This window comes from Patagioenas fasciata, chromosome 10, assembly GCF_037038585.1.
Source record: "Patagioenas fasciata isolate bPatFas1 chromosome 10, bPatFas1.hap1, whole genome shotgun sequence".
NCBI classification, from domain to species: Eukaryota; Metazoa; Chordata; class Aves; order Columbiformes; family Columbidae; genus Patagioenas; species Patagioenas fasciata.
In genome coordinates, this window is record NC_092529.1 from 13,260,128 (window position 1) to 13,277,574 (window position 17,447).

General features: G+C 38.5%; 1 protein-coding gene across 14 annotated transcripts in view; it reads right to left on the reverse strand.

Moving 5' to 3' along the window:
- The window catches only part of ERC2 (ELKS/RAB6-interacting/CAST family member 2), a 433,731-nt gene extending 420,253 nt beyond the window's left edge, over positions 1-13,478 (reverse strand). For 6 of the 14 annotated variants that reach the window (XR_011740737.1, XR_011740732.1, XR_011740731.1 and 3 more), the window contains exons 1-2: positions 13,142-13,478; positions 3,970-4,766 (exon numbers count right to left, since the gene is read on the reverse strand). Coding sequence is in view for 1 of the 14 variants with exons in the window: in XM_071813173.1 (XP_071669274.1) it covers positions 3,970-4,620 (651 nt within the window). In the remaining 13 variants the exon portion in view is untranslated. Of the gene's footprint in view, positions 1-3,969; positions 4,767-5,919; positions 5,979-13,141 lie in introns of those variants that run through there. The other 8 variants (XR_011740734.1, XR_011740730.1, XR_011740735.1 and 5 more) reach the window with 5 other exon arrangements.
- Positions 13,479-17,447: the final 3,969 nt, after the last annotated feature.

Genomic DNA, 17,447 nt, shown 5'->3' on the forward strand with positions numbered 1-17,447 from the left:
CATAGCCTTCTGCTCTCCATTGAAACCTTCTATATTAGCTCTTCTATATAATACATTCAAGCAAGATTAGAGAAAATAACTATCTACCTGTAAAAAAACCACAAAATCTCTCACCTAGAAACGGAAAATAGATGATTCCAAGATGAAGAACCACTTTAAATAGCTAAAAACATTTAGAGTACTTCCTGCCCCATGTATACAATCAACCCATATATAGAATAATACTAGCTGTGCTCTGAGAAAATATGCCATGAAGAAGAACAGAAAGACAACTAACTTTGAGTTGTAAATTCAAACAACACGTGCTCAAAGCACGCATTTCCAAAGGTAAAATAATCTTCAAAAGAAAATCAGGAACGTCTAAGTTACTGTCCATAAATTTCTTCACATGGGTCTCTTTTCGCTTCCAAATTGTTTACTTTTCAGCAATTTTCTGTTACAACCCATCCTACTTTCAGTCTATTTCTTAAAATTACCAATTTTGTTTTCATTCATAATCCTAAACATTTTCCAGAATGTTTTAACCCTTCAAGACTGACATTATCTGGATGCATAATACATATCCACCATTCATAACATTCATGAAAGCCTCAAACACATGACAGATCTCTACCAGATGCTACTGTACAGCTTTCCAACTTCACCATGAATAATTGATAATTAGACTTTAAAGCAGTCTTCTAATCAGATAGGCATCCATATAATAGCAATTTCACCTCAGATGTTTCCCACCAGCTTCCTAATGAAATTTTCTTAGACAGCATAAAAGCTTCCCTTATGCCAATACGTTACCACTGTTTTTACCCTTGCATAAAGCCTGTTTTCCTGTCAGCCAAGAACAGGCTTTTGACATTTTTTACAAATCCATATTGTGTTAGTCTTTATATTTTTCCCCATATTATTCATATTTTAGAAATAGCTAATTTTAAAAAAAATAATGTATTTTACAATTTTTTTTCTTTGATTTTTTACAATATTTTTCCAGAAACCACAATAAAAAAATCAAACTGCTAATTCATTCTTCTTTTTTTTTTTGGCATGCAGACAGATAGATTTGCCCTTCTCGGGTCTCCTGGGAGTTCTCAGAGTTGGCTATGAGAATAAGGGCCCCATCAGGGTCAATTTCATCATGCACAGCCCATCTGTAAACAGATGTTAGTGTTTCAGTAAGAAACATCTCAGTTTTTAAGAAAGGAAGATTCATAAGTCAGTAACCCTCAGACACACAAGGACAGATCTATCACTTTTTAGTATAGGTGTGATAGATGGCACCATTTTGTCTTTAACATTATTGCTTTCTGATAATGTTAACTGAAAATAGTTGTTTGAAAGAATCAATAACCATGTGGATAAGCAAAACTGACAAACTAGGTGACACAGCCAGCTTAGACTTCAAAAGCCATTCCTTCGGAAAGGCTCCCCTACAAATGCTTACAAGAAAACTAAAAAGCAATTAGATAAGGGAGATGCTCCTTTCATACATAAATATTTGATCACAAGAGAGGAAATGGTAGAAACGCATGGTCAAGTCATAAAACCAACAGAAGGTCCCTGTAGAGTTTTGCTGGAACCTTTGGCCGGGCTTTCTGCTGTCTCACATATCCTAAGCAACCCAGAGCACAGGGTGAACGCTATGATGACTAATTTTCCTCATGATACTTGGTTATTCAGGGCAGTAAAGACAAAAGCCAAATGCAAATAAGGATTTTATAGGACTAAGCAACTAGGCAGAAGCTGGCAGATGAAGTTCAGGGAGACTCATGTTAAGTTATACACAAGTGAAAATAATCCTACCTTCATGCATGGATCTAAACTGATTATAACCACTGGTGAGATTCTTCAACTACAATAAATATTTCCATTAAAATATTAGCTCAGTACTCACAGCAAAAAAAGATGCCATCCAAAGCTAGAAAGAACAAACAAATGAAGCACTGGGAATTGTTGGGAGAGATGTACAGAATAAAAGGGCAAACACTATAACATTAATGCATAACCCATTTTACATCTGTATTACAAAAAATATTGATCTGTTTTGATCTTCTTCACCTCAAAAAAAAAAAAAAAAAAAAAAAAAAAAAGCCAAGAAACATTCAGAGAAGAATCAAATAAAGGTAACAGTTTCATGAAAAGGAACTATCACATGCTAAGATTCTCCTGTCTGGAAAAGAGCTGAGGGAGGAATGTGATGACAGTGTCCTATAAAATCATACACAGCAGCAGACATCAACTATTTAATGTTTCTTCCAGTACAAGGAAAAACCCTAGCAAAAGCAGCCAGAGTCTAGTGTGAAAAGCAGTGGCTGTTCACATGACATGTTAAGATGTGGGATTTGCTGTCATCAGAGGTTGTAGACACTGGAATATTACACAGGTCCAAAAGCAACTGGTTTAATTCAAAGAGAAGTCCACTGAGAGTTATTAAGCACACAAAAACTGTAGCTGGATCATAGAGTACTCAATGGATATATCACTGTATACCAAGTCTATTCTATGAACTTCTGGATACTGTTAGCAATGGAATACTGGGCTACCCAGTCTTTATGTTATTATAGAGTAAGGACTCATGTTAAATACACAGGTAGGTTAAAATAAAAACTTTTTGTCTTTTGTTAGATATATAATCTTCAATTAAATAAATGAATGAATAGGGGGATTCATACTAGAGTTAGTAATTTAGTTTCCCCTCATGTAGAGGAAATAGCTTTCAGAAAATAGAAAAAACAAACAGGTAACCACTTTGGCAAGGGACAAATTCTCTAAATACCAGACTCAGATTCCAAATGTCAATACAAGATATTCATGTGACATTTCTGTAAGAAAGGTTACCAAAACAGAGTGCCTTAGAATACTACTAAGGTGACATCAATTGCCAAGATTAGAATGCCTAACCAATGTGAGGCTTTTAAATAGCAGAACCTCCACCCAACAAGATTTTTATAATATTGCTTCTAGGAGCATCCCAGTGCACCCACTATAAATAAATTTTCAGCAACTATTACTATCATTCTGAATACACAAGTTATACAAGAAATAATAATAAAAATTAATATAATAATTCATTCATTGTACTGAATTCCAGATCAAGACCCAGTCAGTTTCCCACTGAAGTAACTGGTATCAGGCTTGTTAGTTCCATAGATATTTAGGATTGTGACATGCTTAAGATGTGGAAGGTTTGGTGAAAAGCACTGATGATCACAAACTCAGAAGTAAATTAAAAATTTCAGTTGTTGCTGCCTGCCAGCAAAGAAGTTTAGATTGAGAAACTGGAAGTGAGAGAAACACAGGATTGTGTTTTTGTCTGGGGAAAGTTAACAGATGGTCTAAAAAGGAGCAGCTTTAAAATAAGACCAGCAGCCAAAAAGTGTGTGGAGACAGCAATAGGAGAGTATTTAAGATCTATTCTGTACCACTGTTTTGTATAGCTTTGTGAAATAGCCAAGAGACTCAAAGCTTGGCCTTATAGCTTTATTCATGCAGATTAAAATACTTAACATAAAATTACAGAAGGTCACATATGGGGATTTAATATATCTTCTTTTAACTTTAAAAAAAAGGGTGACTAAATCCTTATACAGCTCATACAAAATATACCTCCGGATGTCTGCTTACACTTTTATAGAAGTGGCTCATTTATCTCTTCAACAAAAGGTTGCTGAGTGTATTTAGACCGTTGCTGTAAAAAAGCACTTGAGAAAGTCTAAAAACTAAGAAAATGGGTATTGACAAACAATTATTCTCTTCAGCTATAATACAAAAAAAATGTTGGATGAAGGAAAGTATAACCTGCATTCAGATTCTTATTAATGTGCTTTCCTACTGTTTAGCAGTCAAAGACAGATAGATCAAGACATACAATTCTTGCTGTAAATGTCAAGCTTGTTCCAGCATAGGCTACAGTACCGTAAGTAAAACATCAAATACTTAGCTGTAAGTGAACAGAAAGAAACTTTCAGAATTACTTACCTGATTTTCTTCATGGGAAACTCTCATTTGTTCTTTAAGAACTGACATTCTGGCTGCTTCTTCTTTCCTCAATACTCTTTCTTTCTTTAGCTCGGGACTCCAAAAAGTTTTGATGCTATTCATGGAGGACCCCAGCTTGCTGTCCTTTATGTCTAGTTCTTTTCTGAGGAGATCATTCTCCCTCTGTAGATCCTTAAGCTGAGCCTGCAGGTCTAACATGGTACTATCTCTAACCTGTCTCAGCATAGAAGGAACCTGATGATGGTGATGGTGTGAAGATGTGGTCAGACCTCCATGCTGATCAGTATAAGAAAGAACATCTGTGTGCGAAAGTCCAGCTGAAGCAATATTAGGACTGCTCCCCATAGCTGTGACTCGACCACCATATACAGCTCGATTTGTAGCCCTTCCAAGAGTCATTGTGCCCTTTGGGAAAGTGGTAGAAGCTACACCTTCATGGTCACTCAGATACATTGGTCCAGATGTTGCATAGGCTGCATTAAGGGACTGGATGTTCTCCATTGATAACGTCTTACCTGTTCCTCCTCCACTACTTGTTCGCCTGTGGCCCAGGCGAGGAGATCTTGGCAAACGAGGAGACCTGGAGGGACTTCCTTCCAAATTGCTGATTGTTCTTGCGCTTCCATACATTTTTCTTATACTTTGAGGTACTATTTTTTAAGAAATCAGTAACACTAAATTTGAATATTAAATCTATAATTCCAGTTAGAAATATTGGCAGTTTCACTGCATTCTTCCAGTAGGCAAAAAACTATTGTTCCTCCAAAGCCAGAGACCTGAAAAAGAAGATATAAAATTAAGTAAATTTTCATCTTGGAAAATAAGTTCACAAGTAATCAGCATATACCAGAAAACAAAGTAATCTGCTTCCTAGAGTAATTACTTTTAAAATAGAATTTACTATGCATATTGTGTTTAGGATGAATAATTAAAAGTACATTTTCAAACTAATTTCATTCAGAAGGCAAAAAATGCTCATTTCCTTCTTGCTAGAAAATATCTTCACATTTTTATCTAGTTAACAAGCTTTATGTTGCAATAAACACCGTAGGCCCAAAAAATATCTTAGCTGATATGTGAATGAACTTAAATGACTGACCATACAGAATTATATAAAGGAAAATTAATAGCTGTTGTTAACATTGAGAACTATGCAAACTAAAACATTTCCAAAAGACAGTATAACAGTAGCAATTCAACAGTTCTGTATATTCTCTAGAAATCCTAATTTAAGACAGACCAAGGAACTAAGCAGGAGTTTTAATTTTTGTTTAGATTAACAAAGAGCTTTTTGGACAGGAAGAAGGATGAAGGAAACAGTGTTTCTAATAATTCAGCTGTAACCAGTAAAAACATATTATAGCCAGAAAGATTAACAGTAAATAAACTAAGGTAATTTGAGTGAATATTTCCTTCTAAACAATTATAATATATTACAACCCAGTATTATTTGTTCAAAGTACTAGCCTGCTAGTATTTGTTATTAATAAAGTTCTCAGGAAAAGATTGCATGACAGCAGTCTAGGTTTTCATTTAGAAAAGGAGTGCTTGCGAAATACAATTTTCTTCTTTTTTTTTTTTTCTTCTATGGATATATTATTACCTTGATAGAACTATCCTTGTCATTTATTTAAGCAAACAACAGATAGATGTGGACCAGTGCTCTGTTTTCAAATTCTTCAATACTATCATTCTACATTTACCAAGTTCCAAGTAAGTTTATAGTTTTACATAGCATAAGCATAAACATCCAACAGGACTTTAGGATTAGGTAAGCCCACTGACTTTTTAAAAACAAATCTGATAGTGTCAATAAATTTGTGGTATTCATTAAAATAGTGGTCATTAACCAGAGCTAGTACATGTCAAATGTAATCTGAGGAAGAACAAAAGTTGGATTCAGTTAAATCCAGTAATCTTTAACCATACCCGCAAGACATCCTCATTATCTACAGGCACATTATTTCCCACTGTTTTGAAACACCTGTTCTATATTTGCTGGGGAAAAAAAAAAAAAAAAAGTGTTAATGCAGCAGGGCAAGCAGAATGATGATTTGATGTCATGTTTATTAAAAGGTCTAGTATATTAAATCCTCACCAACAACATTAGCAGAAAATATTATGGATACTAATAATGTCAGCGAACATGAAGTATGCCTTGATAAGACAAGGGATAATGCTTTCAAACTAAAAGAGGATAGATATAGACTACACACAAGGAAGACATTTTTGATGATGAGGGTGGTGAAACACTGGTCCAGGTTGCCCAGAGAGGTGGTGGATGCCCCATCCCTGGGACATCCCAGGTCAGGCTGGACAGGGCTCTGATCTGGGTGAAGATGCCCCTGCCCATGGCAGGGGTTGGACTGGATGAGCTTTGAAGGTCCCTTCCAAACCAGCATGTTCCACGACACTATGATTCTCACCTGACCTCTCATTACCCCACACAAGCATATACTACACAGCTTATATGAATTTTAAGAACTGCTTGGTATATGCTATGTTTTCAGCAAGTTTAACAGCCAGCACAGTCTAAAGCATTTTTTGTCTCCTTTGAATTACCATTATGCATCTGAATCAGCTGAAACTTTTCAAGTTGTTCAACTTGTTTCAATTACTACTATACAACAGTGGCTTCTCTTATGAATTTTCACCTCTTTCCCAGAAGGTCACAAGAGTGTTGTGTCAAGAGTCACAAGTTCCATAAGACACAGCACTACACTACATTGAAACACTGACAACAATGTTTGGGTTTGGGGCAAAAAAATACAAGAGCATGGTATTTATTCAACATTGATAGTTTGGAAACACTGAACTCTTTGTACTACACTCAGGCTGCTCCATTAAAAGGAATTAATTTCAATGCAAAAATTGCCCTTAGCAAAATGGATCAAACAATCTAACATAACATAAAATTGTTCCATAGAAACTATACTAACAAGACCAGTAATTATGTCATAAAACATCACAAATTTTTGCCATGTACAGATTTAAAGGAACCAGATGTAACTTGCTGATTTCCATTTTCAAATTTTGACATTTTATCATAAGCATGCCAATCTGCTCCCCTCTTCAGCTGTCATCCAGCATTCAGAAGATGACCTACAGCTTGTTCCACAAAAACACTGGTGCAGCTTTTCTGTCATCTCAACTTCAATGCATTGATCAATAAAAACAATATATCATGGTGACCGGGGGCAATGGAATTGCTTATCCTAATCTTCAAGTGTCAGCCATCCTCTGGCCAAATTTTATAACATAATGCACTTGAGAAATCCATCCTTGTATATTTCTAGTTTCTTGAAAAAGTTCTGTAGCTCCTTCAAAGGGGATCTGGCGTGAGATCAGAGCTGAAGAGCATTTTCCTTCCACTTGCTTGTGGCAGATCCTGAACAAAAGCAACTGTCTGCTAGAGTGGTACAACTTCCCCCCATCCCTCCCTCCTCTCCACCCCTGCCCCCACCCCCCCAAAAAAAAAAAAAATCTAGGCTGGAAAAACTAAGATTGCTAGCATAAACTGTCAGCATCAATATAAACTAGATACAATCAAATATTTTTAGATACAGCAGACCTGACATGTGGCCAGGTGGTAGAGGTTGGTGCAGCTTTGTTGATACTCAAAACATAGGTATAGGATACCCTTGTCTCATGTCAATACTGTAGTTCATGCTTCTTCCTTTGAGTCAGCCTTTTGTTTATGTCTCTGATATGCATTTTACATACTTGTTTTACCTTTTAGAGTTTATTATTTGTGTTCTGTCTTCTTTTCTCTACTTGTATGAAGTTTTGAAGAATTTCTCATCTCAAACCAGAGAACACTTGCTTAGCACTTCATTGGGCCCTACTGAAAAAAAGGAATCATCATGCTTCATCCACAGGAAGACTAACTTCATTCTGGACTTCTCCTTTGCTTTAATAGTAATGTTTGCATACTGATTTAACATTATATCTTTCATATGCCTGTGAAAATTCCGAAAGCAACACAAAAAAAGCAAAGTAAAAGACCTTGGAAAAAAAGAAAGTACGTTTTTTGCAAGTGTATACATCTTAAGGATAAACCTTGTGCCTTCCTTTAAGACTGTGGAGTTTCTCAGACACTGTAGAAGCCATATACCATTGCTTTACAGAACAGCAGAGAAAGGCATCTACATAGTTTCCTGCTTTTCACTGTTTATACATGGAGCCTTCCTCACTTCAGGAAGAAGTGAGGAATGATCTCCTCACTTTGTGTCTCAGCACATCAGGAACTGGAGGCATGAAGAGGCAACATCAGCCCCAGGGTCTCAAGACTTGCCAAACAGATCATCATCTACTGCCTAAAGCAAGCAGAACCCTTCTTCCATCTTCCCATAGAACCTGCTGACACAGAGCCATTCTAGTTGAACTTAAAGTGGGCGGGTGAGATACAGATTATTCTATACTGAAAACTAAATTGATTTTATTTGGCTATTTTAAATGGGGGGAGATATTACTCTAAAGCACTTGGTTTTTATCAAGTACTTAAAGGATGGTTTTGCTAAACTGAAGCATAATCCTCCTTATGCACCATAGTGCAAAGGGTGGGGAGAAAGATAAATGGAATCAAGTGGGAATTTAAGAAATAACAGACATATGTATTTTTATAACAATATTAAATGATTCAGACATTGCATATACTACAGACAGAATGAAATGTGTATCTTAGCAGATTACCTGTAAATTAATTTTACCAACCGTGTAAAATGTTTGTTAACAACACTGAAAACTGCAGAAGCATCACCATAATTTCCAACTGGATTCAACTCACATTTGACAAGAAGAAATCAGTTCCTGAGAATTCAAGTACTATGGTATCCAAATCCATTCAATTTCTTATTTTTGCAATGAGACGATCCAAATGGATGCCAAATAGTGTGGCCACAAGTACAGACACAGCAAACTTCCATTAGGAATTGGAATGATGTCACCAAATTGTGTTCTGCTGAGCTCTCAAAGTCGGTAGAATAGTCTGGCCAGTAAGTCAGCATTTACCCTAAGTGATCTGAGCTACTTATTTAGAAGGAAACTGTCCCACATATCACCAGTGCTCTGTGCAACATGTGATCTGCTGGACAAATATTTAGCTGATGTTTCTGCCAATCTGCCTTTACATTTTCTTCTAAGTATCATGCAGAAAAAAAAGCACTATCCAGTTCATTGAGAGAATTTCACTTCTGACATTTCCCCAGATCAACTATGATCCTCAAAAATAAATTGTAATCTCATTTTGCTTCAAAGTAACTCTTGACATTTTGCCAGGACTTTGTAGAAAATATAAGCTATTATTAACATTGCAAAATAAATAAGTTGAGAAAACTTCATCATTTGCTAAGTGTATGCAAGATCATTCAAAAACCAAAACTTATGTCACAAAAATCTTTAAAGAAATCCTAAAGCTGGAGAAAACAAATATAATCTCACAAATAAAAGAGCAGTTACATTTTTTAAAAAAGTCAGCATCGCAATAATATTTCCTAGGTGGATATGACTGTCTCCATACATATCACAGCATCTTACAAACTAAATGAAACTGAGAAGATAACAAATGCATCATAGTGGATAAAAATATAGTACACACCATAAGAGATACAGGTGGGAGAACATATGTTGCCTTTGCCAGTGATACACAGGCTGGTTGCCTCACTCTCTTTGAGGGGTGAACAATCTACTCTTTCCTGTTAGTCACTCCTCAAAGATCTGCAAGAATCATCTTTCTAAAGCAACAAAATCACCTTGATCATTCCTTTACAAAAACATGCATGTTGAATAGCTAATTCTCTAAATATCTGATATATTTGACTTTCTAAGATAGTCTAAGATGCTCACTTGATATTTGGCTGCTAAGAATATGGGCCACCATTTCTCTTGCCACCTTTTTACAGCCTTTAGAGCAGGCAAGAGACAGGAGGGGCTACTAGCATAGATAAATATGTCTTACACATCATTCATCAGAATTTGAGCCACAGTGTGACTATCAGCAGGTATGGGGAGCTGAAGAAGCACACACAGAATATGAGGGATAGTGAGACAGGTCTCCACCAACTGCTGTTTAATCACAAGAGAAAGTATTGTAAGTAGAATGAGTTCAATAAGGCACTCAGACAGTAACAGAAGATATTAATAAAAAGAGGTCAATGCTCAGGAAGACCAGAGACATAAAATTTCTAAGGCAAGAACTCCATTATGTACAGTAGGATGGGAAAGAACAAAAGACGTCTCCGCATGCCAACCTTCTCCTTCATCCTTGGGAAAAAGGAAAACAATTTCAGTAACTTTCTATTCATAAATCCATCTTCATGGTAAAGGTGGAAAAAAACCCCACACAATTGGAAAATGAAAGCACATGACTTCAATGCTATATAGTGAGGAAGGAAAATGAGATGGTATAATCTCCCACATTCAGGCACACAGTGTATCAGCCTAGGTACCCCACCAACCAAGCAGGACTAAACTAGGAGCTATTTAAAGATAATGGCAGCCAAATCTCCTCCAAACCTGTCAAAACACAGTTTCTCCAACATGGCAACAACATTTCAATCCTCAGTACTACCCTTCAAAATTATTTACTCAAACTGTTTTCTGGAGACTGCATTATTACCATCTACTTTCTCAAATCAACAAAAAGGATTTCAGATGGAATGAGAAGGACAATCCCCATACTTTATTTTTCACTTGCAAAACATCTCCTCACTTTTGCATTTGAAATTTTAATGGTGATAAAATGGAGACAATTACCCCGCACTGGGTGCACTTGTGAGAGACAGCACAGAGTTTCTCCATGGTACAAACATCTGGTTTCAGCCTCAGCTGTGAAGCGGAGTCTCAGGGACTGCCTTCATCCCATTAATCCTTCAGAGTAAGAAATTACGTTCCCTTCACTCAGTGTGGAGAGCCAGTCCCTCCTCCCACCCACAGTTTCCTCTAAGAAAAGTGAAATTGACAACTCACCTCGATGCCTTTGAAAACTGAGCTTTCAAACAAAACTAATTGTAACAGAAAAGTTTCTTTTAAAGCACTGAAGAGATATGGGGAAAGTTCTTTTCACGCACACCCCTGAACCCTGTCACCCGCAAAGCCGAGACCTAGACTGTCAGTTTCTTACATCAAAATAACTCTAACAAAGGATTTCCCACAGAAACATACTCCTTAAGTGAACTGGAGAAACTTACCATTACACACCCCCTACGTGAAAAAAAAACTAAACAAAACCCTGGAAAGAGACCTTTTCATATCCAGGGAAAGAAATCTGGAAATGCACTGCTCGAGCAGATGAGACTGCGAAGGGGCAGGAGCTGCAAGAGCCTTTGCTCTTGCACAGAACAGGTAAAATACAGCCAGCACTGATAGCCAAGCAAGATGGCAAACCGACTGACTCCACGGAGCAGCAGCGGGGCACCGGGGAGGAGCAGTGGGCGGTGGCGGCGCCTCCTTCTCCCTGTGCCGCCCGCGGGGGCTCCTGAGGGGACGGGGACAGCGACCGTTGGGCTGCGCGAGCCCCGGCCGCACGCGCCCGCCTCCGCCTGCTCGTGGTTGCGCGAGCCGGGGCGTTCCCGCCGCGGAGGGAGGGGCGGCGCGCGGCCGCGCTGCGGGTTGCGCGGAGGGGCCGAGCGGGGGTGTCGTCTCTATTCGGAGACCTCAAGGAAATCCCCCGGGCGGGGGATTATAGGGGTTTTATAGTGGTCCTTGCACAGACGCAGGTCGGGGCTGGGCGCGCTGCTCTGGCGCAGCCGCCTGCGGGGGGGAGCTGAGCCGGGCGAGTTTTGGGGCTGCGAGGCTAGTCTCAAGCCCCCTCCCTGTGGCAGGAGAACGACCGGCCATAGGGCCGCAAGAGATCTCTCCCCGCGCCCTGGAAAGAGCAGCTGAATCAACGCTGTGCAGTTCTCCCCTTTCCCGAGGCGGGAGGAGCGGGTGGCAGCTCCGCAGCATCTTCCCTCGGAGCAGGGCGGCCAGGGGCAGGCGGGAGACCAAGGATCTTTTGCGTCCTCGACCTCGCCACGGGGAAACGAAGCGCCGGTGGAAAAGCGACTTGATGGAGGGGGGGGCCTTCCCCGCCCTTCGGAGGATGGAGAGCCGGAGAAGGGTCCGTGGAACCGGGCTGCAAACTAGGTGGCCGCCCTGGACATGCATATGGTGGGTGGGGGCAAGGGATAGGAAATAAAAACAAATCACAAACAAACAGTTAAGTGAAAACACTGATTGTAAAAGCCAACCAGAAAACTAACCCTGACAAGTAGGCTTTGCCCTCCTCTTGGCTGCACTTATTGGCCGAGCTTATTTGCAACGAGCTTCTGTCTGCCAATGCAAGTGGCCAGTTGGAGTGTCCATCAAAAGGGAAATATCAATTCACCGCTAAGGGAGTAGATTCCCATCCATCCATCACCAGGCTTAGCAGGTAGCCGCCTAGAAATCAATCACACACTAAAAATATATATATATATATATTTTTTTTTTTTCTCCTCTCCATCACATTGCTACTCTAGTGCTCTCAGCAAAATATGTATCCTTGATAAATATATGCACGGATTTTATCATATGCATCACTCTTGTCTGCCCTAAAAGGATCTCAGAAAAAAAAATTTAAAAAATAAGAAAAACCACACAACATCAAATTAGGAACCCCAGTAAGTATTCATTAATTATATAACTGCAAAATAATATGTTGTTAATTTCTGGTTTCCATATGCCAGCTACTAAAAGGGAACAGAAATCTCTCATGTTTTTCCTTACACAATTATTACAACACCAAAATTAACCAATATTTAGGTATAAAGCCAGGAATTTCCAAAGTTCATCAGTTCTGTTCTAGAAAACCTTAACAACAACAACAACAACAATATTTTATCCACTGAGAGTGAAAAACAGGACTCCTATGGCTGCTTTTAAGAGAAATCGCAGGAGAGGTTTCTGGTTGATGATTCTGTAGGGAGAGGCACTCTGCTACCAGAATAAGATGTGCACTTGGTCCCATTTATTACAATGTAATTTCTCGAGCCATATAAAAAGCCCTTTCTGCTGAATTATTTCCAGTTTCAGCTATCAGACACTTGCAGGAAGCAACATATAGCAATCTCCTTAATCACAATAAATTCACAGTAATGTATCACAGCCATATTCTCTCGTTCGAGCTTCTCACCTTTCAAATCATTGCATCTGTGTCTCGTCCTCGCCTGGATTCCACATCCCGTTCAGCTGACATCTCCCTGCGCGGGGGAAGGAGGCGACGGGGACAGCGGGACCCACCGCACACCTGCAGGGGAGGAACAGAGGGAACCTGCTGCAGCCGGGGGGGATTCGTGCGCCCCTGTCCCTCGTCTTCCCGGCCCTCAGCGGCTCTCCCTCAGTCAGCTGCGAGCTCGGCGCTCTCGGTTGCCAGTCCCTGACTCAACATTCCCAGCATTCCCGAGCAGCCGGGGCTCCGCCAGCGCCGGGCGGGCCGCCGGGGGCAGCAGCAAGCGCTGGCAGCGCAGCGCACGGGCTGCGAGCACAGCGCGTTATCGGAGCGTGTGGCTCTATGCTCACCGCGGGCCCACGGGTTCCAGTCCCCACCCAGAAAAGGTCTGAAAGGAAAGTGTGTTACTCATTGTGAGAGAGCCTAAAAATACACCTATGTCTGCGTAAAACTGCAGAGGCAAAAATCGCTTTTTCGTCCCTGTTCGCCAAAGGCCAAAAAATGTTCAAAGCCAGCTGCTTAAGAACATGGTATCTAAAAATCCATTGCTGTATGTGTGTACATACACAGAAAAAAAAAATCTAAATCTGTGTTATCCTCTAAGTGTAAAAGTAATTCTGATAATTTTTTGTGTTTTTAAAAAAATAGTATATAAAAAAGGCTGTTGATTAGCTGCTATGTGAAGACTGAAAGCCCTTTTCATCAGAAGACTGCAGACTGCATTAAAAAATTACTCCTGACACTTTACTTATTCCCGTATTAAGGGGAGTGAGGCAACTTCTACAAACACCACTGACTTCTCCTAAGAAATGAGGGGGTTTTCCTCTCATTTTTCAAGTTTAATCACTCTTGATGAAGTCACAGCTGACCACCCTGAGTCCTCAACTTCAATGCAGCTTCATACAGTACCCTACACAGAATTTCACAGATATTTTTATCTGCCTATTCTTAACCTCATTGCTGTAACTATGTTTTTAAGAATCACTTCAGATTTGTAGTTATTTTACTGTAATCTGTATTTTATTCCTCTCTTGCCCACATATGCACCTGTACATGCCACTTTTAAACGTTATCAATAGTAGAAATTCCATAAAAGCTGTTTTTAAAAACTATGTCAAATGAAATTTATTTCAACCAATTGTATTTAAAACTAAAATAATACCTTCATTGCTGTATTTGAATAATCCAAAGACAGTTGAAATAGTTTGCTGTCATGAATATTTATTCAGAGATGAAAATATTCAAAACAATGCTAGAATACAATTCACAGTAAAAGTATTGCAGTTTCTTATTTCTCCAAGAAAGGGGCATACTCAACAATATCTGTCTGCCTCAGCTATAATAACAATATGGGGCGAGTGTGTTTTTCTTCTGAGTTCAAAGTAAAGGGACAAGCCATGATCAAAATGCAAACTCTGGTAGCTTTTTAAGCCTGCATATTTACTTGAAGACATTTCTTTAAAATAGTTACAAAACCATGGAAATTATGGACAGAGAAAGTCTGTTCCTGGAGAAATCGCCAAGAAGGGACATGTTTTTGTATACAAATAATTTCACTTGATTTAAAAAGCAAACAGAAAGTACTCTTGCAGAGTTAGCAAGTCTGCATCTGTAAGAAAATGGCTAAACACTACAAAATGTGGGTCAGTACTCTGAATGCTTCAAGGCACAAGAAGTGTCTGTTTTCAGAAGTTTAGTGCTTAATTTGGATGTGGTGTGCAATTGTTTCAGTATTGCCAATGCCAATTCTGTCTCAATACTGTTAAGGATGGCAGGACTTTTGTTCTAAGTGGTGTCAGCTGCTGACAGTTTTTTAAACAACAAATCACACCACCCCTGTCTATACAAAAAGACAGGAACATCAGGTTCTGCTTTATCTTTTTGTGACTCATTCCCTGGCAAAGGTTGTGGGCCTTGTGATGGCCTGCAAAAGCCTGGATCAGTCTGACAGAAGAATTCTCTTTGCAAGGAATAATCACTGTGTGAAGACACCATAAAGTTACCATAAAGTTGCAACAATTAAGCTTAGTATCATTCAATATAGTTTGTAGCAAAACTAATCATAGACTGTCTTGGAGCAGTAGACCATCTGCAGGGGGACTGTCAGTATTACTAGTGCAGAAGAACAGAATATGCCCACTATGGACAAGACCGTTTGATGTAGAGCTTTGTGAAAAAAAAATACCAAATTGTATTCAAAAAGAGTTGTTAGAAAAGTGTGCAGTTCAAGTAAAGAGGAAAAAAAAATGAATTTTATAGTTAATCTACTTATTGTATTAGCAGGAAAAACATCCATGCAAACAGCCTCAGGGTCACATAATCCAAACCCTTCAATTATATTAATTCCTCACATTCAAGACAATGCTGGAATCAAAACCCAAAGGATAGGATAATAACAATAGTATGTACTTAAGACTGACTTCTTTGCAGCTGATTAAAGTTATCATTTCGATATAATCACATGAACATCTGTGTTGCCTTTGGTGTCGTGATGCAGGTGGGCACCATTAAGCATAAAAAGAAGAAAGCCAGATCATGCAATTAAGCTAGCACATATTTTTGCTTTTGTTGTTGTTATAAGAGGTTCCAACACAGTAACTACTAGACCTACCTTTCAGTCAACTGTTAGAAGGAAGCAGTCTGTTGTAAAACAAACCAGTATTTATAATATAAGTGTCATGTGATCCTATATCCAAGGTTTGCACTTTTTAACAGTTTCTTCTTTCAGATACATTTTTGGCTAGCATAATTGTGTTTGTTTTCAAAAATGCTTTCTGCCTTAAAAATTAAGCATATTCATAGTTCCTTCTGCTTATATCATACAGCAGGAGCTGCAAAAACCCCACTGAAATTAATGACAAAATTATTTTTTATTTAAACAAAGAGTAAGTTAAGTCCTAAACAATTAAAGTACATATGAAATACAGATTTTGAAGTCTGCTATTTTCTTCAGACTATGCTATATTTACTTTGAAAACAAGAAAGTGTGAAACGTATGCTTGTTATAGTTTTCCTGTTTATTTATTCTATGTATAAATAATTCAAAATGACATTAGAAAACATATAACATTGCTGATTGTTTTCTGTTCCTGTGCCTCCCTTCTCTTCTTACCCATAGTAACGACACTCCAGCAGCAGCTGGAGTTTCATGTTTTGAGGACCATGTATGCTGTTCAGTGCTTCATTTTTTAAAAACAGAAACACAAATAGAAATTGAGCTCAGTCACTGCTGCTGCATAATTGAGAGCAAGCAACTGCAGGTGTGTGCTTTGAAAACTGGGGAAAATGCATTTTAGCTTTATTCCATTGAACCTGACCATGATTCACCTGTGCTTCCCTAGTGGCAGAGCTGCTTTCAGCTTTCATTTTCTGTTACAGAAGCCAAGAACATGATAACAGTCTAATTTTAACTAAAAATTAATTGTAGAATATAGTTCTGGTATTAATGTCTGAAAACCTGAATTATTTTCTCTCAAAAATGCAGCACAAATAGAAACAACACAAAGACATGAAAATTATTCAAGGCACAGGAGCTTCTAAAGCAGAAATAAGAGATGATCATACATATCATCCCCTATGTTTTGATGGTAAAAAACAGAAAGACACAAGATAATGCTAGATTAGACTACTATCAGTAAATGGAATCAGTAATTCTGTTTACCCTACACCGCAGTACAAAGCAAATAAACATGACAGTAGTCTCTTTGATAAAATTTAACCGTTTATTGCATTCACAAGCACTTTAAAGTTAGTTATAGTTGTCCAGTAGAACTCCCTATTACAAGATACTACTAAAATACATTGTTTAAATAATATCCAAATAAAGGGTTTAAGGGATATATATTTTTTTAAAAAGAAAGTCATGATGGATATTCATGATCTTTATTCATATTAAAACCTGTTTCCCATCAGGAATCCAATCAGAAAGTTACTTTTATGGTGCATTCCCAACCGGTAAGGTCCAGAAAGAAGAAAATTAGTGGAACTGTGCAAGAAAACTACTTTCACATGGAGCACACTGATTGCTCTGGGGTGGCGGGGGTGGGGGGGAACAAAACCACACAGCACTAAGTTCTGCATGATTTACTCTGAAGGTTCCAGAAAAGAAAAAAAAAAGTTGCATTTACTGTGATGTGGTGATTTGACTTGGGGTGAGTACTTGACACAAAACAAACTAAGCTCCAAACAAAATCATTGAAAAAAAAAATCTATTTATTTCAAAATGAGGCCCTGTTAGTCTAGTCCATGGAGATTGCACCTGTCAGGCAAT